This window comes from Nomia melanderi, chromosome 4 (assembly GCF_051020985.1).
Source record: "Nomia melanderi isolate GNS246 chromosome 4, iyNomMela1, whole genome shotgun sequence".
In the NCBI taxonomy this organism is placed as follows: domain Eukaryota; kingdom Metazoa; phylum Arthropoda; class Insecta; order Hymenoptera; family Halictidae; genus Nomia; species Nomia melanderi.
Window position 1 is genome coordinate 3364936 of NC_135002.1, and position 24076 is coordinate 3389011.

General features: G+C 41.8%; 1 protein-coding gene across 2 annotated transcripts in view; it reads right to left on the reverse strand.

Moving 5' to 3' along the window:
* The window catches only part of LOC116434958 (pseudouridylate synthase RPUSD2), a 265401-nt gene that overhangs the window by 73626 nt on the left and 167699 nt on the right, over positions 1-24076 (reverse strand). For both annotated transcript variants that reach the window (XM_076366768.1, XM_076366769.1), the window contains one exon: positions 13336-13423. In XM_076366768.1, the coding sequence (XP_076222883.1) occupies positions 13336-13423 (88 nt within the window). The remainder of the gene's footprint in view (positions 1-13335; positions 13424-24076) is intronic.

Sequence of the window (24076 nt, forward strand, 5' to 3'; positions counted from 1 at the left end):
ATGTGATGTTGATGCATGGTGATGAAAGAATGTTCTAGAAAGTGTGTGTAGTTCTAGTGTTAATACAAATTTGATTTAGCGAATGTGGAAATATGGGAACCTGATTTTATACTTTGGAGATTGAATGCATCGAAGCTGACGAAATTTGAAACGGATTAACCCTTTGCGGACGAATGTCGACACTTCGGAGACATGAAGTGTTCACATTTGGAAGACAGTCGCAGAGGAATGATTTAATTACTCTGACAGCAAGAGATCAGTAGTTTCCTTTTTTTCTATTAATGAAGTAATTGATTAATTAAGAAATATACAGAATCTTCAACAACTGAAGTTAAATTAAATATTTCAAAGTATCTTCGTCTGCAAAGGGTTAAACTTCAAGATTGATTTAATAAAGCGTAATGATGAAAGTATGAGTGAATCCAGATTTCAACTGATACTCTTGTTAACTCGTGCAAAAATAGGATTAGAAATGGAAATTTCATTGTTCGTTGCTTCTATCGTGAGATTCAAGGACGCGATCTATCCAGTTAGGATCCACCGGCAGGCAATCGTTCCAGCAAGTGGTACAAGTCAGCCTGACGTCGGACACTAGTTCGATCGCTTGTTTTCAGCCGGTCGCGCTGGGAACTATAATATTTACGAGCGTTGTTTATCGACGGTCTTCTCATACGCTACACCGGAGGAGCAAAATAGGACGGAGCGACGGATTCCCTCGGAGACGATATTTTTCTATTCCCGCTCGCGACAGCCGCGGGCGCTCGCCCCCCGGAAATCTGGAATCGAGGCAAACAAACGTGTCCTCGAACGCAAATTGGAAATTGTGTCTTTAGAGGTGGGTCCACATAATTATTCTGCTATCAGTGAAGATATTCCTGAAGAGGAACGTCATCAATGACAATAATTCTCAGTAACGATACTTGCTCAATAGTATATAACAGAATATTGAAGTGAAACGAGGTGTTCCTTTGCATCGTTTTGCGTTGTTTTAGCTGGAAACTTATATGTTTTTTCCATAATTATTTAACACTGGATTTAGGGAACACGTCAATTTGACGCAAATTGGAAATTGTGTCTTTAAAGTTAAAATTTTCGTCACGTCTTATACGATATTGTAGTATGTATCGATATGTTAATGATTAATCAAAGAAAAGTAGTATTTAATTTATACCGAGAAAAATATAAATAACACTTAGATTTCTCGAATTCAGTTCAAAATTCTCGTCACGAGTTTGATACGATATTGTAGTATATCGATATAAATAACATAAAAATAACGAAAAAAATATAAATAACACTTAGATCTCTCGAATTCAGTTCAAAATTCTCGTCACGAGTCCGATACGATATTGTAGGTGAAAGGGTTAAGCATTCGATGTGCAATTCTCCAGGATCTACCTCAGTGTTCGTCTCCTAAAAATAATCTTCGTCCGCAAAGGGTTAAAACGTCGTAATTATGAATGCATAAAGTTACCCGATCTCCGCGTCCGACCGCCATTACCAGCGATATCATGTTTCATTCGGAATCGTTTGATTACGGAGTTGGCACGGCCGAGTCGCAGTCACGTGGCCATTAATCACCACTAAAATATCACTAGATAAACGTTATTTAGGGACATCGCTGGGAAAATACGTCCGCCGGAATCCTTCATTGAAACTTAACGCCGGCACGAGCCCGCATCTAATTTATACGTGCATATTTAAAATAGGTTACGCGACCAGATTACCGTCACGTGACCCGGCCAGCACGCGGCCGGCGCTGAATGTCCCTAGATATCGGCGATCCGAGGGACACGCGACAGGATTTATTCTCTTTCGCCTGTTTTATCTCGCCGCATCGACTCGCGGGGCGACACTCGCGTTTCGTTCCCTCCGTGTCCATGGATTTCGACGGCAAACAAACGCCGCACATCGAATTACACGGGGTCCTTGTAAAGGGGAGATCTCGAGCTACAAATCCGCGGCGGATTCGGTTCGAGAAAAAATTCGTCGACGTTCGTAGAGACGTTCGAATATGAAAAATCGGGGGAAAAGATCGAGAAAACGTACGTTCACTTGCACACCTGTTATATGAAGGAAAATCCTTGTAGGGAAAAATGGCTTATGGGGTGTGAAAGCTGAAGCTGCACGCTTTAAAATGAGGTGAAAGAAAATTTGCTGCGACTGTTTATTGCAGAGTGACGGAAGTTCAAAGGTAGATCTTCCGATTGAAATTCCGCAATTTTTCGATTTTATCGAGCTATGCATTTTTGTAGATAAAGTCATTATTTAATCTCCGTTAGAATAAAAACATTATTCGAACCGTTACACATTCCCAAGTTACTACTTTTAACCCTTTGCACTCCAGAGGCGCCTCTCACTCAAATGACTTTTGATGATAAACTTTGTACAATGCATCAATGTACGAAATAATGAAAGAAAATGGTTCTCTTCCTCGACGAATGCGAGATTTCTCAACTCAATCTAAGAAAATGTCATCTGTATCTCATTAGAAAATACTGAGTATTTCCAGTGAAAAACTACTGGAGTGCAAAGGGTTCAATTCCTCTAGAATCCTCTAAGAAATGAAGGAAATTGTACGCTTCATTGCAAAATAAATTGGAAACCATGTGAATTGTAATCATTACACCTGCAAGTAAATTACAATGAATAATTCTACACTGTGATCACTGTGAGATACCTAGATTCACAAGAGAACCCCGGGAATTCTGAATATTCGACGCGAATCCATTACACATTCACAAGTTACTACTTTTAAATTCCTCTAGAATCTTCTAAAAAACGAAGAAAATTGTACAGTTCATCGCAAAATAAATAGGAAACCATGTAAATTGCAATCATTACACCAAGTAACGATTACAATGAATAATTCTTCACTGTGATCACTGTGAGATACCCAGATTCACAAGGGAACCCCGGGAATTCAGAATATTCGACGCGAATCCAGCGAAAGCATCGCGCAGGGATGAAATCGTTGATTTTAGCGCGCGTTATCATCGGATCGTAGGAGAGGAGAGACCGGCGCGCCCCTCGCAGCGTATCATTAGGAGCCGCGGGACGCTAAATCGCGCCGCTCTATCTAGCCGGCGGCGTCTTGAACGCCTCCCCGGCCGACCCTAATCTTATCTGACCGTGAATTATACGCGGCGGACAGAAGCCACGAATTTACCGGGCGCCGTCGAGATTACGGGGTCTCGCGTGAGCACCGGCGACAGCGTTCCCCGCGTGACAGTGTCCTCTTCGCTGTCAGGAACGCTGTCGCGGTTAACACTTTGACTGCCGGGAGAATCGCACGCGGAAGTTGATGCACTCCTGGATGTAACTTGGAAATTGCGGAATGCAAGTTTCGGCGGGGTGTAACTGTCGGCGAATGTTTGAACGGGGATGAAGCTTTCGCTGTGTGGTTGGAAACGAAGTTGGTGTATAATTATAGCGTTACCATTGTAGTATCTAGAATTTTTACCGGCGAATCCATAATCCAGTTCGAATTAAATCGCACGCGTGCCAATCGCGTTTTTCTTTCTCTGCGTTTATTAATTCTTATTCATTTCATTAATTCTTATTCATTCGACATATTTCAGTTACACCTGTCACATTAATTGTTCACCGTGCCCGACGCGTTAGGAATTCACAAAATTCCAGTCCGGCGATTACGCCAGATCTACTCCGCCGTGAATAATTCAACCGCGGGTGAAGGAGTTACGCCGTGCAAATAAAATATTAATTTAACAACACCCGCGAAGGTTGTAAATTGTTCAAAATGAAATATTCGCCGTCGCCGGCTGTAATTCCTCCTCGATTTACGCGAACAGAATATCCTCATTCGTTGAACCTCGCTCGACCTCGGAATCGCGAGTTTAATTCATTGGTAATTTAGTAGTAATTTAAATTCGATCGCCGGCGAATTACGATCGGACCACAACTGAACTCGATTACAACTGAACCGCGATTAAATCACGACGAAATTATAACTGAATCGCAACTAAATCGACAAAAAATTAACGTCAACCCCTTGATTATTGCAAAGGGTTGAATACTAATATATTTATTCTTAGCTCTTAGGGTTAATTCATTCTCAAACTAACAAACGCTCAATTCGAAGGGTTACTTTATTCTCAAACTAATAAACGTTCAAATCAAAGGGATAATTTATTCTTCGACTAACAAACGCTCAAATCAAGAAGTTAATTCATTTTCAAACTATCAAACGGTCAAATCAAAGGGATAATTCATTCTCAAACTAACAAACGCTCAAATCGAAGGGTTACTTTATTCTCCGACTAACAAACGCTCAAATCAAAAGGTTAATTAATTCTTCAATTAACAAACGTTCAAATCAAATGGTCAATTCATTCTTCAACTAACAAATATTCAAATCAAAGGGAAAATTCATTCTTCAACTAACAAACGTTCAAATCAAAGGGTCAATTCATTCTTCAACCAACAAACATTCACAGAATCCTCCAAAAACCGGAACAAATATCAAAGTATCAACTAAACCACCAATCGAACCAAACGACAAAGCAGAAATCGTTCGAGACGAGTAGCCGGATCGACGAACACTAATTGCTGAGCGTTCGTGGATCGCGTCGTGCCTCGGGGGTAGAATAATCGCGCGCTTTGCCGCGCCGGGGACAAGCGTGCCACGTCAAAGGGAAGAATCGGTTGAAAGGGGGGTGGGGCGGAGGGGCGCGGAGGAAATCGTCTGAAATGTAAAACCGGCGGACGAGTTCGGCGAGCATCTGTTGAAAACTGGCCGCAAACTCGTCGGATTGTCTACGGTCGCCCGAGGAGGGATTCGCCTCGAATGAAGACGACGATAACGACGACAACGATGCTCGGGGAGGAGAGCTTCCGGTGGCACAATAAAACCGAGGCAACGATCGGCGCGGCCGGAGAGACTCGCGGAAATAGTTTTCCATTTTCGAGTGTCGGTAAGCGCGGCGGAAAAACTCGACCGTCGACGAGCGGCCCTCGAATTCGATGAGAATCGTTTGTTTATCTGCGGCTCGGCGCGATAACGACCGCGCCGCCAGCTTCGAAAGCGATCTTCGGATGGGAACCTCGAAAACGTGGAAGAGTTTTTAGGATTATCGGAGTTGTTCGGGATTTTGGCATTGTTGGAGTTTTTGTTGGGGGTTTTGGGATTGTTGGAGTTTTTGTTGGGGATTTTGGGATTACTGGAGTTTTTGTTGGGGATTTTGGGATTGTTGGAGTTTTTGTTGGAGATTTTGTGATTGTTGGACTTTTGTTGGGGATTTTGTGATTGCTGGAGTTTTTGTTGGGGATTTTGTGATTGTTGGAATTTTTGTTGAGAATTTTGTGACTGTTGGAATTTTTGTTGGGGGTGGTTTTGTGATTGTTAGAGTTTTTGTTGGAAACTTCGTGATTGTTGGAATTTTTGTTGGAGATTTTGTGATTGTAGAAGTTTTCGTACGGAATTTTGTAATCGTTATTGATTAAAACATGTCCGAAATTTGTTTCTAAGTATAGTACGCTGACCCAGGCAATGTTCTGTTCATTTCGCTAATACTGGATGTCAGTTAATATTAATTACCAACATTCGAATAGTTAATAATATTCTAATGCTTAATAATACAATAATATCTAACACGGTTGAAATTTCCAGCATTCGATTATCCAGTTCACGATTATTCCGAACGAAATTCTAGCGCGCCGTTTCAGAAATTAATCCGAATTCGAATTTCACGGCGGCGAGAGCTGAACAAACGTTTAAACTCGAATTTACATTTGTCGGCTAACATATGAATTTAAATTTCAACGTTGGCACGTAGGATCGGGCTTATCCGTTAGAACGTGAATTTAAATTCGAATAAGTCCGTTACCGATTTGAATTTAAATTTGAGCGCCGCCGTCGCGGTATAAATTCGACGGTTAAAATTTGAATATAAATTTGCGCGCTAATGGATGTTAAACAAATGTAACGCGGTCGCTATACGTGTAAACCGTTTACTTCGACAAAACAAATTTAAAATGTTACATTACAATATTCCGAAAAATTTCGAAATTTCAAAATATCAAGTCGAGTTAACTATAAATCAAATGTAACTATTAAAATAACAATAATAATAACAACATCGTATTATTGATGAATGTTATCATTATTCTTATTCGATATAGCAAATCGCTTCAACTATGAACATTCGATTGAACGAAATTTATTAGAAGATTAACACGCTGAAGAAATCAAATGTAACTGTATTAAAATAACAATAATAATAACAACATTTTATTATTGATGAATGTTATCATTATTCTTATTCGATGTAGCAAATATCTCCAAGTATGAGCATTCGATTGAATGAAATCTATTAGAAGATTAACACGCGAGATTAACACGCTAAAGAGAATTTCAACAAAACAAATGGCCACCCGGTACATTTACAGCCGCAGACAAGCCCGTCACAGTTTTTACGACGTGTGACGGCCCGTTGGGCGCTCGCCTACCAGTTCTACTTTAATAACAAGAAACGGTCGGAGGAAAGAGTCTACTTCGCTTCATTGTACCCGGGTTTACAGAGAAAGTAATAATGGCGGGAATCCTTCCCGCGGGCCACATAAAAAGATACATTAACGACACAGTTTCCGGCGAGATTAAGTGCTGGGAATTAACCGAAAAACAGAAGTACCCGTCCGCGAAACAAAGAATAACAATGCTATCCAGAATCATCTGACGAGCCGGGAAATACTTGAAACTTTAATCTTCTCGTCCGGTTCGAAGGTAATGAAGATTATTCGGGATTGAACGTGTTAAACATTCTCTTAAATATTAACATTGTATATATTATGTGTCTAGTTTTCAATGAACCTGATGGAATATCAGGAATTTCGAGAAATTTCTATATTATTAATTAATTAGACCAAGTGAAATCTGAATAATTTCACGCTTGTAGCTTTTAGAAAGAAAAATTAAATGGCTGGATTAAATGCTCGGTAGTTGTACTGTTAATATTAATAATAAAAGAACATTTTAGTTCACTGGTAATAGAAAAGTGTTCTTTCCCTGTGATTCCTTATTCTCCGCAGAGCAATATTCAAATTCCTCGAAAGTCGATTTAAGAATTTCCGCCGCGATGTTGCGAGAGAAAGGGTTGAACGTAACTCCGGACCCGTCCGCGGGAATTCGACCTCCGATTCGCCCCGTTCGGGGCGACGTTCAATTTCCCACGACATTCGAACATCTTTAAGATCCGATGAAAAGAGAACGAGGGAGTCTCGCGGCGCGCCGCCCTTAAAATTTCAATTCCGAAGTTGCGAATTCAACTTGAACCCTGACCCGATACCTCCGGCTCGAGAATCTTCCGCTCGAGGAAATGAGGATAAATAAGACCGAAGATCCTCGAGGATCCAATAAGATCTTCGACCGGGTTCCCCGAAAATGCCCGCGAGAACGCGAGGGAGGAGATCGCTTTCGATGAAACGTAAGAAAAGGAAAGTCGAGCGCGCGTTGTCCGCCGTAAGCGTTTCGACACGTGCTGCAATTTGATCGGAGGTATTGCAGAGGATCCCTTGGGGATACATAGAACCTAACATAGAAGAAACCTACGGTATTAATTCTGAGAACAATTTCTAATCGACGATCTTTACCTCGAACTTAACATTTCCAACTTTTCGTTTCAATTTTTACTTAAAATTTACAATCTTCAACTCTTCATTCTATAAACGAAGAGGTCACGAAGGTTTAACCCTTCGCGGACGAAGATTCTTCGAAATGTACAAAACCTTTAAGAGAGATAGACAAATTATATATCAATCGCTTAACTAATAGAAAAAAGGGAAACTACGTGCTGATCTGTCGCTATTAAATCTTTTCTCTGCGACTTGGTCTTCCAAATATGAACATTTCATCTCGTCGAAACGACGTTCGTCCGAAAGATTAACAACCTTCAGCCGTTTCAATCTACACTTAACCTTTCCCAATTGAAACCGAGTTCCAAAGAAACTTAATTATCGAAGCCACTAACATTATACACCGTCACCTTCCCTATAAGCAACATCGCAACACCAGCAGGTACCAACAACGCAGCGAAATCACACGACACCGACACCGGTTGAGAACCACTGTCAAGACCTCTCTCTGGCGAAAACTAGCTCCAACGAGCCATCCAGCCCGAGAACCTCGTTCAACCTCGTCCAACCATCGAAATCCCGTGAACACTATAAACCAAGGATGCGAAGAACCGAATAAAAAACGCGGAACTCCCGATCAGCCTGCTAAATCGGAAGCCAGATCCTGAGGAGAGGGCTCAGCATAAGGAAGCTTGTTTAAAAGGGAAGCCAAGAGCAGGACAGGGGGATGAGGGGCGAGTTGCTGGTAGTTAGCGGGAACGAGAGAGCGGAACGCGAGAAGAGGATCGCGAGGGGGGCCGGCGGGGACGGGGGGAGAGGAAGTATCGTGAGCCAAGGATACCTCCGGCCAATAGCACACTCTTGGCTCCTACGGCTTCGAGATAGGATCGGATCTAGATTTGAATCACGTACAAGCTCCACCCACACACCGTTCCCCTTACGTCCCGCGGCTCACCGTGGCTGTATACACGTGTATCAGCGATGTCGGGGGTCTGATCGGCGTGGCAGGGTATGTATGAAGCTCCCGGCGTGCGCGCGGCCGGCGTAAACGGCGGACCGACGTGGCTCAGATAACGGGGGCCGCCGGTTCAATGCGACCGGTTACGAGCCGCGCCGATCGATCTAATTGTCCCGCGAATCCCGCGCGACTAGACGGTTCCGCGTACCAATGCGAGCAGATAGCAGCCGAGCTGATCCTCGCCGAGGACTCGCGCTTCTGCTTGGGATTCGGCGGACGGGAACGGTGTCGGATTTACGGTTGATTTTAACACGTTGAACTCTGTAGGCTCCGATATTGCACCAGGAATAATATTAAATGTTTTAATGAATCTTAACATTAGAACTACCGAGCATTTAACACTAGAACTACCGCGGATTTGAAACGATTGATATGTAATTCCTATGAGAATTGTAACAATAAATTATTTTCAGTTTCTTCAGACATTCATTATAGTACTCAAATGAAGCTATTTATTTTCAAAATCATTTCGAATATTCAATGCTTCGAAGATGTCAATAATTGATAAACAAAACAATCGAAATTAGTCATTTTGACTGGAACGGTAGTTCTAGTGTTAAAGAAACTACCCTAAAATTATTATAGGTTCACCGTGTGAAATCAAGTGGTGAGTGAGTCACCTCTCGAGTGCAAAGGGTTAAGAAAGAATTCTCGTCGGAAATTCTCTAAGTGGATCAATTAAGAATACCAGAACGCGTCGTTGAATTATTCAAATATTCCTTGCATTCGTTTCTTTTGACATTCTTACTGCTATTCTTTGAAACCTTTCACTTCCCTTTTTATAAATTCGAAGTTCTATGAAGAGGAATCGTTGGTCTCGAGCTCACGGGTCACCCGGTGTACACCGACAGCAAGCGAAGGGTCAGAAAAACAGACAGTCGACGGATATCGCGCGCCGCTTCGATGGATCGATCTAGACGGCGTTGTTAAGCGGACGCCAGCCGAGGTCTGCCGGTTATTACAAAATCCAGCGAGCTTAAATTAATATCCCGATGGAGACTCGCTGCGACTCGATTTATCGGGTGTCAATATGTCCTGTAATTAAAGTACAACCTCGCGGCGACGCGGCGTTGCGTTCCGCGCTTCGTGCCGCGCGAGCTATCGACATTCCGCGAGATTCCTTTTAATAGCGACTCCGTAATTCCTTCGAGGTAAAAATGCCGACGAAAATAAACAGCAATTTAATACTGTTCCCCGATCCTCCATCTTCCATCTACCAGCAATGCAAATCAAATTAAGCGTTACTTCCTCGAAGAACTTACTCTGCGAGACAAAAGCTTATAATCATGCCTTACTAAGTAATCACGGCAAAATGAAGCGTTCCTCGTTACGAAACGGATGATTCTGAGAAAATTCCGCTTCCATATTTCAAGCGAAGAAGCTTAACCCTTTGCGCTTCAGAGGCTCCTCTGTCAATAAATGATTTGACACAGCAAAAGTAAACTTTGATATTTAATACTAAATTTTCTATGATGCATCAATGTACTAAATATCGAAAAATAGTCCTCTCCCTTAATGCACGTGAGATGAATCTGAGAAAATGTCATCTGTATCTCATTAGAAAATATTGAATATTTCCGGTGAAAAACTTCTGGAGTGCAAAGGATTAAACTCTAAAAAATAATCGTTTAATCAGTTAAGTGTGGAATTTAGTTTGAAAAATCTCTCCTTGCGTAATAAAATCACTTAAAATATATCGTAACAAAAAACTAAAGCGAAACGAAGAATTACATGTTTGTCTAAGAAAATAAATAATCCATCGTTGAAAAAGTTAGCAGCATTAAGAGTTTTAACACACTGCACGCCGGCTAAATTTCAGCTACTAAAAACGCGAGCGTCTAACCTACGGAAAAGAATAAGGAATTCGATTTTGTAAATTTTACTTTGGCTTCGTGTCAAAGATATTTAAAATGTTACATTACCGTAGGATCAGCAATCAAACGATAGTGTTAAGATGACGTGTATACTCGTCAAACACAGTTAACTGGTTAAGAAAGACTGAAATATTACAAAAAGAGTTACCCAACGGGACACTCGAGGAACCGCGGAATCCAAGGGAGCCGGCACGAAAATCCCCGTGCAAACATCCCCGCCGGAAGTAAGTTTCCAGCGGCGGGAATCGGCCGAAGTTCCCGCGAAGGAGGTTCGATATACTATCGATCGTTTGGAAGTTCATTATTGCTGGAGTTCAGAGTCTCTCTTGCGCGGCTCGCGATAACGGGGGAGTCAAAAGGAACGCGGAGTAAGGAGTCGGTCTCCAAGAGAACAAGCTGACAGAGGGAAGAAGAGGGAGGAAGAGGAAGAAAGAAAGAGAGAGAGAGAGAGAGGGAGAGTGGGATCGAGAAGGAGGGGGTGGAAACGATAGGGGCGGTAAAAGGGGAAGAGGAAGAATCGATCGAATATTTAGAGCCGGCGTTCGACGCGTATCGACAACCGATATCTGCTCCACATTCGAATAATAGACTCGCACGGCCGCGCGACGTGCCGCCGGGCCATCCTCCCCCGCCGAAACAAAGGCCTATTAATGCCACTCGAAAGACACACGCCCCCGACAGGGCGCGCGAGACGCGTTCCCTTCGCGCGAGGGAATCGCATTCTCATTACTGAGATTCCGAGGCGAAAGAAAGCTGACGGATGTGGGCTTGTAGACGAGGGTTGGAAGATTCTGGGAGAATCAGGGGGTTGTTGTAAAGAACTGTCAGGTGATTATTGGAATCGTCTTGGATCGTTGTGGTAAGCATTCCAGAAAATTTAGGGAAAATCGAGGTTAATTCTGTAACGAGAAAACGGGAGGAAAGGTGTAAAGAACGGCGAAAGAAAGAAAGTGTGGAGTTCCTAGGGGTTGTTTTTGGAATTAGTGTGTTGGGAGAGGTGGTAGTTACTAGTTAGAGGGCTAAAGATTGCAGAAGGTTTCTATTTGTTCGTGGTATTCGGTGAATGGAGGCGGAATCGTGTTGGTTACAGTGGAAATTGGAGGATTTAGCTATCTTTAGAGGGTTGCTATTATTATGTAGCGAAGTATACGCGAAATAGACAGGGATAATGGAGTAGGTGATAGAATTTTGAGTCAGAAGAGTGCGCAATGAAAGCGAAAGTGCAGGCAGGAATTCTGGAAACGATTTTTCCCATCTTCCCGTTCGGTTCCGCTGGTACGGCGTGACGAGCGTTAACTACGCCGCCGAGCGCGGAAGGGGCGAGAATCCTCGTCGGATTACCGGCCGGATCGCGCCCATTCACGGGATTATCCGCGATTACCCGGGAACAGTGCCGGCAAACCTGCAGTTACCGGTGTAAGGTCGACGGGAACGGGGATGAAGCGATCAATGGTGTCGCGGGCGCGCTCGTTCACCCTCGTTCCTGTTGCTAAACACTTTCACAGCGCGGCAGATATCGGGGGAGCGAACCGTAGACCGTGATGAGTTCGTTGGTAACGGTTGGTAATTATGTGCAGTCTGGTTTCAGTGGAATTCGGAGGTTTTGGTCGCGTTTGGGGAACAGAGATAGTTGAGATTGTTCGCGTGCGGTTTCGGCTGGTATTTCATTTATTAAGCAGCACTGTGGAATCATGGTTATCGGTTTTTAGGAATATTTATGTTATGGTGGTGCGGCTTTGTCATGATCGGTGGCTCTACGATGTGTAATTTTGCAAGATTTTCTGGAGATATTTCGGGACTTTTGGGCGGAGCTTACAGGTGGGCGGAGTAACCGATCGATGGAGATAGAATGAGAACGCCAGGTGATTCTTGGATAATATTCAAAAGTTCGGGGAGAATATTCCAGAACCGCGAGCGATATAGTCGAGAGAGGAAGGAAGCAACAGGCTGGCCGAATGGAGCAATAAAGGAGTAATTCCACGAACGCCTCCGTCGCGTTTCAAGATTAAATATTGTTTCCGGAAGTCCTTAGGAGAGTATGATCCACAGGTATTCGCTCGAGTTCTTCAGGAACACAATTCTTCAGTGCTAATAGGCGGCGCATAGGAAAGAAGGGCGGAGCATTAGCAAGAAGGGCGGTAACGGGCGGAGCTAAGAAAGAAACAACACCGATTGCCCAATAGATCCTCGAGATCTCAAGAAAACAATCTTCTCACAATCAATAGGACAAAAAGACTACAAAACATCAAACTCAACGTTCCAAAATCCAGAAACACATTAGTAGGCGGAGTTACCCAATGGGCGTGGACAACAAAAGCAAAACACGCCCACTACCTTTCCCTAAATCCCACCCAACTATTCATTCTCCAACAAATTCCCCAAAAACCCTATTCTATCTTCAAACAAACAGAAAGAATATCCTCTTACAACCCTCCCACACCCGCACACAGTAAAACAACCCTCTACGAAGCATCACAGTCGACGCGAATCGTGTCCGACGTCGATTCAGGTGACGGTCCCGATCGGGCCGACAGCGGATTCTCGATTCCCCGGCCGAAAACAGGTCCGTCGGCTAATTGGCCGCGAATGAAGCCCGGCCGGGCGTGCCGATGATCGATCAACGATCATAAATCCCGCCCCCCTTAACCGTTAATTGCACGTGCACGTCAAAACGTAACGTAACCGCGCCGGAGGGAGAGGCGCGGCCCGGCAATTTTCCGCGGGACAATTTATCGGATAATATCGGGCGCGCGCGTGTCCCGGGGATAACCAGCGGCAGCTCCCAGATTAAACATAAAACGATTCCGCGCGGAGGAGCCGCCGCCGTCTGGCGGGGGTGGATTATATACTGACCGTTTTCTACGTAATAGCTGGTCTCGTTGTACCGCTCGTCCGTGAATCCCGGCCTCTTCGCTTTCAAGGCTTTCGTTTCCAATTTCGCCTGGAACAAAGGGAGCGATAGATAAGTGAACGGTGTGCGTAGTCCCGCTGGCCGACCGGCCGGCTGACACATGGCTGAAATGGCGGGAGAATCTGGGGATTTAACGGGATCCAGCTGGTCAGAGTATTCTTTGATCGTTCGGGGGTATCCAGTGATTAACATTTCTGGAGATACGGGGATTCCAGGGGTTCGGGGATCATTAGGATTTCTGGGGTATCAATGGATTAACCCCTTGTCCTACAACGAGTGAGACTCGTAGCGAAGATTTTAAACAAGATTTAGCAAATATATGTATTGCAAAGTTCATTCGAATGCGAAGTAAATATTATTCCTCTGTAATCAACTATTATACTTAAAAAGAATAATAAATCTCTCTTTTTCCAATAAATTATTAACGACAGAGAAAAATTCTAAGCATACATTATGCCTATATTTCCTTTTAAGTATAATAGTTGATTTTGCCATTAATAATTTATTGGAAAAAGAGAAAAATTCTAAGCATACGTTATGACCATATTTTCTTTCAAGTATAATAGTTGATTACAGAGGAATAATATTTTCTGGGAAACGGAGGCCCAGTGTTGGAAAAGCCACGTTTTTCATTTCTAGATAGAAGCAGTCACGGATAAAAATAGAACAAAAAAGTATCAAAACTACAGTATCAAAATTATATAGGAAGACCAAACGTCAAGAGCAAAAATTAGAAAAATTATATATGAAAATTGCACAGTCGTAGAATTACTTCGCGTTGGAAAAAAGTAGAAGTAGTCACGGATAAAAATAGAATCGCCACAGAAATAAGGTTACGTCAGCGATAAGGCGGTCGTAATAATTTGGAACGGCATTTATCATCGACGGTTACTCATCCAGTAGATAGTGACCGATGTGGTCAGCCGCGGGCTCCGCGTTCCAATGGCCGGTCGATACGGCACGGTGAACGGCAGGGAAAAAAGTATCGGTATCAGACGCAGTCCCGCGGTAAAAGGAGAACTTCCTCGAACTCGGCGTGCACAGGTCTTTTCATCTTTTTCCACGTTCTCGTTCTGTTTGCAACTTCGGAAAGGGCGACAACTTTGATTGCTTCCGAGGAAAAAAACCGTCCAATCGAACGCTAGAGGAAGTTGACACATTGTTGACCGGTGACGAGTTAACTCGTGTTCGCACTGGCATCGGCTATTTCAATTTTTCAAGTGCAGTGTAGAATATTCCAAAAGCGAAATGTTAAAATTTGTTTAAAAGATATGCACGAAGTTTCGTTTCAATTCATTACGTACAATAATGATATATTGAAGATTATTCAGATTGTTTCACTTTCGTATTTAATTACGGAATAATAATAATATACTGTCAACAATGTGTTAAAAGGGACAACTATTTAATACAAATATATATTCAATTTATCATATTATGACTAATCATTCCTTTCCTAACTGAAAATTACAAGTTCCCATTTTCTAAACAATATTTTACACTAATCACGCTAAGAATATTATCATATCAATAATATTATAAATATAGTGAAAATGATATTATACAATATTAACCTAATATTTGAAAATTTTCTGACGAGATAAAGACGATATTTTGTGAAACTAACTCGAAGAGGAATTAAAGGTACATTAAAGAACAAAGCTATTTTATTTCGATATTTCCAAATTGGTGCGTCACACGAGGTATAATATTAAATATCAAATTTTATAGATGCTCCTTAATAAATGTTTCAATTGCAATTCAATTTCAATCGCATCAAAATAAGAATGATCTACAACGTACGAAAAAGTAAAAACCTACATAGCCACAATTGCACTCATGAAACGTATCTTTCCTTTGTTTCGCGATATACAAATTACACAACGGTGGCGCATAATGCGCTTCTGATGCAAATGGGTTAATAATTGCTCCACTATCTCTCCTATTTCTCATACACCCAACAAAATTGTCGGTTCAGTCGCCAAGAAAATGAATGTCCAAGTTCCTACGAGAAACGGCGTCGCCCGAATTCGCGTGACGGCGATCAAACCGTAAATAGCGATCTAAGTAACATTGACGGATAAAAATGAAATATTCAGAAGAAACGGTGTCGTTCCTCCGCGATAAGCGATATTTCACCGGCGTGTACAGGAACGGCGCTCGACGAGCGAAACATCGAGCGGAGCATCGACAGCGGAACATTTCGACGACTCTTTCACCGAATTTCCTGCGAAATTGTTTGGACTGCGAGCGCCAAGCGCGCCGCCTATCACCGCGCGAGCGACAATGAAAGAATTATTGGCACGGGATCGAAGAGAGAATTAGTGTCAGCGGTGGGTAAATTTATTTTGGACGGCCGAGCGACGCGGCGGCTGCTATAATTGAAGGCTGGCCGCGCGCGCGGAACACTGGAAACGCCATCGCGCCGCTCTGTCCGCGGCAAACAAAGCCAAGATTGTTCCGTTCGGCGCAACGATTTGTGTTCCTTCGACCCGGAAATGATCCCGACGCGTAACCGTACAATCGATCCTCTTCCAGTATTTTTTCCCGTTGCTTTCGCCGAGGAATTCACCGTTCGACGCTTTGATCGTTTAGTTGTCTTGGTTTTCTGTGAACTGTTGTTCGAATCTCGATAATTGTAACGCGTTTGTGTTGTTGATAATTGCGGCACGATCTGACATGAGAGATTAACCCCTTGCACTCGGGAGGTGTGTCACCAGTTGATTTCCTACAGTGAAGCTATGAAATTTATTTAATATTATACTTCATATGATGCATTAATCTGAGGAATATCGACGTAAAATAGCTTTGTCCGTCAATTCACGTGAATTTCTCGTCGAGTTGGTTTTATGAAATATCGTCTTCATCGGAAAATGTTGAAATATTTCCAGTGAAAAAGTTCGGAGTGCAAAGGTTAAGGAAACTTAGAGTTTGTTAGATCTTTGTGAGATTAAGGTATTTAACACTAGGTTTACGGGCATTTACTGTACACTTGATTCTATTATTCCTAAAAGAATTGATGCTCGTTTATTTAGATTGTGGAAACTGGAGATTCGACAGTAGGTAATTGGGCTCCTAATTTCTAAGATCTAAACGAATGAATATTCATTTTGCTAGGAACAACAGCATAAACCGTACAATGAACGTCCGTAAACCTAGTGTTAAAGATACGAGAAAGTAAATTAAATATACGACAGTCAAAATTGATAGATAATGAAATTTAGAACTATACTATCTTATCAATCAGTCGATAAAAATAACATCATAATTATTGGAATCTAATGAATTTGATTTATTGAAGCACTAACTGAGGCTCTGAATTTCGCCTCCACATTGTCTCTTCGAAACCAGAATTAAAATGGGAAGAATAATCGCGTCTAAAATGGTCCAAAGATAAAAATATTCTTCATCAATTAAAAATAAAATTATCAGTTAAAAATATTCTTAGATCACGAACACCTCCAGAAAAACGAAGGAAAAGGGTGGAAGATCGAAATACAGCTCACGAGGAAATGAGAAGCTGATTGGGTTGAAGGAGACCCGAAGAACGCAGCGCAGTTGAAATTATTAGCAGTTTGCATAGCTGCCGCGAGCTCGCGGCGAAAACAATTTTAATTAGACCGTCTTCTAATAAAGCACTCTCGCTGCGCGGCCGTTCGTAGGATCCGTTCCTGCCGAAAGAACCTATTAAACGAAAGGTGGACGAATTCATTTAGGATTTCCCCTGGAAAATAACGACACCGAGGGGACACAATCCGCGTTAATTCGCGAGGGTTCGCGTGACAAACACGATTAATTAACGTTCCGCTGATTCCAATTTCAAGTGTCCCTCCCGCGAGATGCTTAGCGCTCCTTGGCTTTCCGCGCGAAAAACCGGACCGTTTTTCCATTTCGAATTTGCATACTCCGCTGCAGCGTCTTCAACAGTTTCAATTACTCCGAATGAAGAAACACTTAACTCCGTGGGGGAGGAACTATTAAGCTGGTGATTTGATAAAGTCATTCGCGAAATGAAAAATAGAAATGTCGATGAAATTGTATTTATAGATGAAAAAGGAATCGAGTGATTCAAGAGAAAAATTTGGAAAAATATTTCACTGTGTATATCGTGAAGTGGATACTTTTGTTTATAGAAGTAATGAATAATTATTATTACTGATTTAATAGTAACCTCTTGAAACTTGAAAAATTATGAAATTTAACGCTGTTTCTACCGAAGGTGTCAGAAGAGACTTTCGAAATTTTCGTTTGAAATTATTTTCTCATTTTAATAATCTTTCCTCGATTAAATTTTCGACGTTTCCTATAGTTAATTCTATAATCGTTATTGGAAAATTCGACAGGTCGATTCTGAGTATACGAGGTAACTTGGGGAAGAATTTTAATTGAAAATTTCGGAAGATGTCTTTTGACAGCAAAATAGAAATAGTGTTAATATTCAATATTAAACTTTCTACGATACATCAGTTTGTAAAATATTCAAACAAAATAGTTTCTCGTTAATTTCTAGAAACTTCATCTCATCAATGTGAAAACATTTCTATGAAGCTTCCGAGCGCAGATTTTTGCACTCCAAAAATTTGTCATTAGAAATATTCGGTTTATTTCTATGAGATATGGATGACATTTTTTTCAACTAACTTAACGAGGAATCTATTCACAAAATAAGGGAAACAATGGTACTTTATTTCCCCATTTCACGTATCGACAGATTACTCAAGACTTAATGTTAAATACGGAATTTTACAATTTTGATGCACCAATCGAGTGGCGACTGAGAGGCACCTTTGCTGAGATCAAACTTCCATATTTAGAATACCCAGTTGCGAACGAATGATTTAACTGTTCGAACAGCAAGCAATCACTACACAGTTTCCCCATTCTCTAAGAATCAAGCATTCATCGTTTAACTTAGCAGAATTTGCAAAAGATTCTGTACACTTTCAACAATCTTCGTCAGAAGATTAAACTATTCAATTTTGATTTGCTTAATGACCCGCTCAGTTGACGGGCCGGGGAAACACGCGTTAAACGAACAAAACCCGACGCGAATTAATTGGTCCACGAAACGAATAATTAGTTTCGCCGGAAACGCGATCGGTTCGTGATTATCGATTCCATCGAAATGCCGGGATCGCGTGGCGTCCATTACGGGGAACGGAGGAAAATTACACCGGGAGGATATTAATATCTGTTAATCATCGCGGATAATTAAAGGCGCGAAACGAGACAGCGGGACGGCCGGTTCTCTCGCGCGGAAACGCTGGCCCCCCGGTCGCGCAGTTCGCCGCTGGTTGCGTTAATGGGCCCTAATATCTCGCCGCGCGCCGCGCGTTTTAATTAAGACAATAATCAGCCGAAACATCGGGGCCGAGGGCCGCATGGAAATCCGATTGAGCCGGACGCGTAACACGAATTCGCGACGCGCGAACAATTCCTGTCAAATCGATCCGGCCGCGGAGCGACGGCAACGGCTGGCAAGGTATTCCAGTTGAAACGGGGATATCTCGATCGTGCCGGACCAGGAATAATTAATACGCCCCCGCGTAAACGGGCCGGAAAATGGTTAGAAGGCTTCGAACCGGATACGAGGCGCGGTGAGGCCGAACGGCCGTGTTCTGCGGAAAACTTTAACCGTTTGACTCTCGAATCAAGCGTAGCATCTAGTCGAAACAATGTTTCGTGAGAACATTGTTCGCGTTAGAACTACCGAGTAATACGATTAACCCTTTGTTTCACCCGATTAACGGATGTTTCTTACTAGAAATATTTAATATTTATTTGCGAGGCGAAGACGATCTTTGAGACTAATTCGAGGAGAAATCACCGGTACATTGAGGAATAAAGCTGTTTTATTACAATGCTTCACGTATCGAGGCATTATGCAAAGTTTAACGTTAAATATCAGATTCTGTAGTTTTAGTGTGTCAAATCAAGTGGCGACTGAGAGTCACCTCTCGAGTGCAAAGGGTTAATTTTCGAGAAACTGAATTGCGACTGGCAATTTTCAGTGAGATCAATTCACATCATTATACACAGAGAAACTCAGATATATTGTTATGTATATATTTCAAATAGATAATCAATTCGAATCGAATATTTCTTTAAATGCTCTGGTAATTAGCAAAGTTGCATAGCTGAGTGTCTTTATTAAAAACAACATTTCTCGTTACCAGTACGCAATGTGTTAATGTGTTACTCTTTTTGTATGTAAGTAATCCAAGTAATACATTTTGTATCTCGTTGTTGCCTACTGTAAATTGGAATTACTGTAATTGGACCTACTGGAATGATTAGCATTTTCTATTACGAAATCAGGAGACGACGAAAGGAATTAGAGGATGGTAAATGAAAGGTTTGGATTGATCGATTAGAGATAATTGTCCGATGTAAATGTACAGTAATGGCTGCATATTAATCTTGTATAATTAAGGACAAGATTGAAGGTACTTTCAGTGGAACAAAGACGTCGCGATTAAACTGAGGAAGAATGATCGACAGCTATTATACTAATATCAGCTTAGCATTCGAGCTTGTTACGCCTGAGAACTTTGTCCTTTCACGGCTGAAAGGAAGTTTCGGAGAAAGGACCCTCGAGGACGCGAGCCTAAATGCCAGGACTGCCGGGTAAAGGTTCTGGTGTCACGAAGAAACCTTTGGAACCGAGTGAATGCTTTTCGACAAAAAGAGAAATGGCACATTGAAAATGATCTGGAAAAAGTGATGAAGATCCAATGATGCGATGCGGCGATATTTGATTAATCGAATTTTCTTAATCAGTTTCAACTCTGTCAGACAGAACCAACCTTACAATTAACCTCTTAATGTCGTGTCAATCTAGTGTCGAAGGTTTGAGAATTCAATTTGGTAAATGTGAATACCATCGACGTATATATTATTTAATATTCTAACACAATAGAGGATATTAATTATTCTAACATCAATATTTAACGTTCAAGGTGAATGTAGACGTTCAATGTCTATCAAATTTCCTTCGACCTAATTTCGACAGGAATCCAAAGAAATTCACGTGTTGTTAACCCTTTGAACAAAATGATCAAATTTAGAATTGAGTATCAAATTTTATATAATGCATCGACACATGGAAATAAACTAGTTCTGTCACTTAATTTATACAAGGTATTTATGTTAGTTGTAAAACATATCATTGATATTTAATCAGAAAATAATGAATATTTGTCGAGGAAAATATTCTCGAGTGCAAAGGGTTAACTTATTAATCGCCCACTTTTCACTTAGCAACGTATAGCGTTATTCCTATTGTTGTTTAGCAAGTCTTGAAGTGTAGTGATTTTTCGTTTTTATAAAACAAAGTTTTTAACCAAATCAATTGAATAAGCTCAATTGAAGATAATGGGAGAGGTTGTAGCTACAGTTGTTTTTAGTTTGCCTAAGTGTTGATCATTAAAATCGTGAATAGAAGAAATCTCGAAAGCTTGAAGTTTTCAATTGTATCCTCTACAATTCGACTTCTAATTCTACTAAAATTCCTATTCCTTTTTTCAGACTTCCAATGTCCATTCCCAAAATCCCTTCGCATCAGTCCCGAATCGGCAAATCAAACACACTCGATCAGCTTGTCACGTAGCTCCAAAAATTGGCAAAATTCGGGCGACGAGTGTCCGTGGCGGAGCTAAAGTGCCTCCAGAAGTTCCGCTGGTTTCCCTCTTTAGGAGGTGGCCACGAAAAACGAGGCGATCGGATCCATTTGCGGCCAACAGAAGAAAAATCTCATCAGCCTGAGCGAGCGGCGAACCTCGAGCTAAGGGCCAGGGGTTAACTCCTTGCTGACCATTTCCTCGGCAGTATTTCGGAGTCTTACCAAAACTACTTTGTCCTTAATAATCAGCCAAGAGAACAGGAGTTTCTACATCGATAGTACATCTACGTCTACTTTGACTGTTAAATATTACTAAGCAGACAGAGAATTTTATTTGAATCAAACAAATGAACGCTAAACGTTAGCAAACACACTGTGGAAACTCCAACATAACTCGACCTCGTTACAAGTTTAAAAATTCCAAGCTCCAAATTCCAAATATTCACTTTTCGTTTTACTTTGAATTTTCCAGGCCTGTCTTCAGAACAGAGCCACAAATCAGAAATGAAGTTATTCAGAAATGAATTCTAATAAACACTCAATCTTAACCCTTTGCACTCGAGAGGTGACTCAGTCACCATGTGTTTCGATACAACAAAACTATGAAGCTGAATATTTAATATTTCAAATTAAAGTTTGCATTGCTACGTGAAGTATTTAAATAAAACACCTCTGTTGCTTAATTTATCTATGAATTATTAAATTAGTTTCAAACAGTATGACCAAGAATCGCATTCTACATCTGATACAAGGGGTTGAAGGTGATCGCGGGAATAAAACACCCCTGTTAATCTATGAATCATCGTTAAATCAGTTTCAAACACTATATCTCGTTGAATATTTCCATTGAGAAACTTTCGAGCGCGGGTTAAGTTCAAGAATCGCATTCTACATCTGATATATGGCAAAGGGTTGAAGGTGATCGCGGGAAGTTCGGAAAGGAGGCACCATCGACTGGCCAACGGCAACACACCGTGACTATGTAGCCAGGGTTGGCGGCGCAGGGTGAGGGGGAGGAGGACGAAGGGCCGGTCGATACAGCCGAAAGTCCAGAACGGGGTGAGCGGCGCGAAAATTCGTGCGGATGGAAACATAAGTCAGCCTCGCCGGGCAGGGGATGGCGAAGCGAGGGGGTCGCAGTCGCGTGGAACGGCAGCTAGCCGAGCCGAGGGGTGGTTTCTTGCTCCGTTTTTTTCCTCTGGCCCTCTTTCCCCCGTTTATTTTCAGCCCGCGGAGTTTCGACGTCGTGTCTGAACCTCGGAACACTTTATTCCGCGCGATCGAACCACCCTCGTTCGACCCCTCCCTCTCGCCCGGACGTCGTCACCCTCCGAAGACGGGAAATATTAATGAAGTCGGCCTGCTCGAGTGGGACTGCAGCTCGGGAGCAAGGTTTTTTGGAATTTTCGGGGGATGTTTAACCCTTGCACTCGAGAGGTGACTTTAGAACACTTGATTTCGTGCGGTGGAACTATAGAAGTTGATGTTTAACCCTTTGCACTTGAAAATTTTTCAATAGAAATGTTCAACATTTTCTGGCGAGACATAGGTGATATTGTTTGAAACTAGTTTAATAATTCATAGATAAATTAAGCGACAGAGGTGTTTTATTTAACTATTTCACGTAGCAGTGCCAAATTTAATCTGAAATATTAGATATTCAACTTCATAGTTTTGTTGTATCGAATCGAAAATTTTCCTATCGAAAAAGGGTTAACATCTTTTGACGAGATATTCTTTGAAACTAACTCGAACAAGAATCAAGTATATTGAGGAACAAAGCTATTTTATTCCAATATTTCACGTATCCAAGCATTATACAAAGTTTAGTGTTAAATATCAGATTTTGCAAAGGGTTAATATTGAACTGTGGTCAATATCATCTATGTGTACATTAATTTATTTATATTTAATTATTACATTTGGTCAATTTCATCGGTGCTTGAAATTGTGAGGAAAAAGACTGTGTTCCTGAATGTACTTGTGACCTCTTTGAGTCCATTTCGAAATATCGTCGTTGTCTACTTAGAAAATGAGATTCTCGTTAGATAATCTTCAGGAATGTGAACGTTTACTGTGTGGATGGTTATGTTTCGAGAACTGAGTTGATTCTGGAGGATCGTCTGAATGTGGGTTTCTAAGGAGGATGTTACAGAAGCTGGAAGCATAGTTTGTATACTTTAAGCTTGTTCAAGGTTCAACCTAGAGCGCATAAAGATTTGCTAAACTAGATGGAAGTTTTGAGTGAAATTTGGAACATGGAATTTTTATAGTTTCACGATCGTAAATTTGAGAGTACTCCCGTGTACGGCGTCTAATGCATCGGGCATAAATCTCGCAGCTCGCTGCAGGGCTTCTCGCGCAGATATCTATGTAGCGATCGAAACGTATTTATTAAAGGAAATACTGAAGCGATCGTTTAAACTGAGCGGTAAAACTTTACGTTACGTCACAATAAAGACTACTATCACGATAAGCGCTGGCTAGTGGAATCACGGAGGAGAGCGGTCGTCAAAGTAACAAGATACGTCGTAAATGGATCAAATCCACATTCCAACGATAACGCGTTCTCGTTGCAGGTTCTCGCTGTAATACGGGAAAATTGCTAAGTGCACTGGCTATCGCAAGCTCCTAAAATTCGTTGTACCATAAAGATTCGTATTACTTTTCATTCTATTCGAAACTATATAGAACAATGTTCAAAGAAGATGATTCCATCAAATTACGCGCACAGTTAATTGCACAGATATTCAGGATTAAATCGTCCTGCGAACAGATGAAATTACGAAATTAACTGTCAACCGGAGCATTTTCGAAAGCAAAAACCCATCGAACTATCATCCCGGGGCGAAAATCGGTGGCGCTAAACATCCCAGAAACAGAGGCGACGAGTGAGGGCACGATGACTACTTGACCCGCGGCAAATTCGATTTAATGTATTCGCGCGACCGTAAATCAACGTCGTTCGTCCAATTTAGCAGAACGCTAGCCTCGCCGTCGTGCTAATGACGTTTAAACGGTAATTAAATTTACATTAACGAAAGAGGGAGAACAGTTAATAG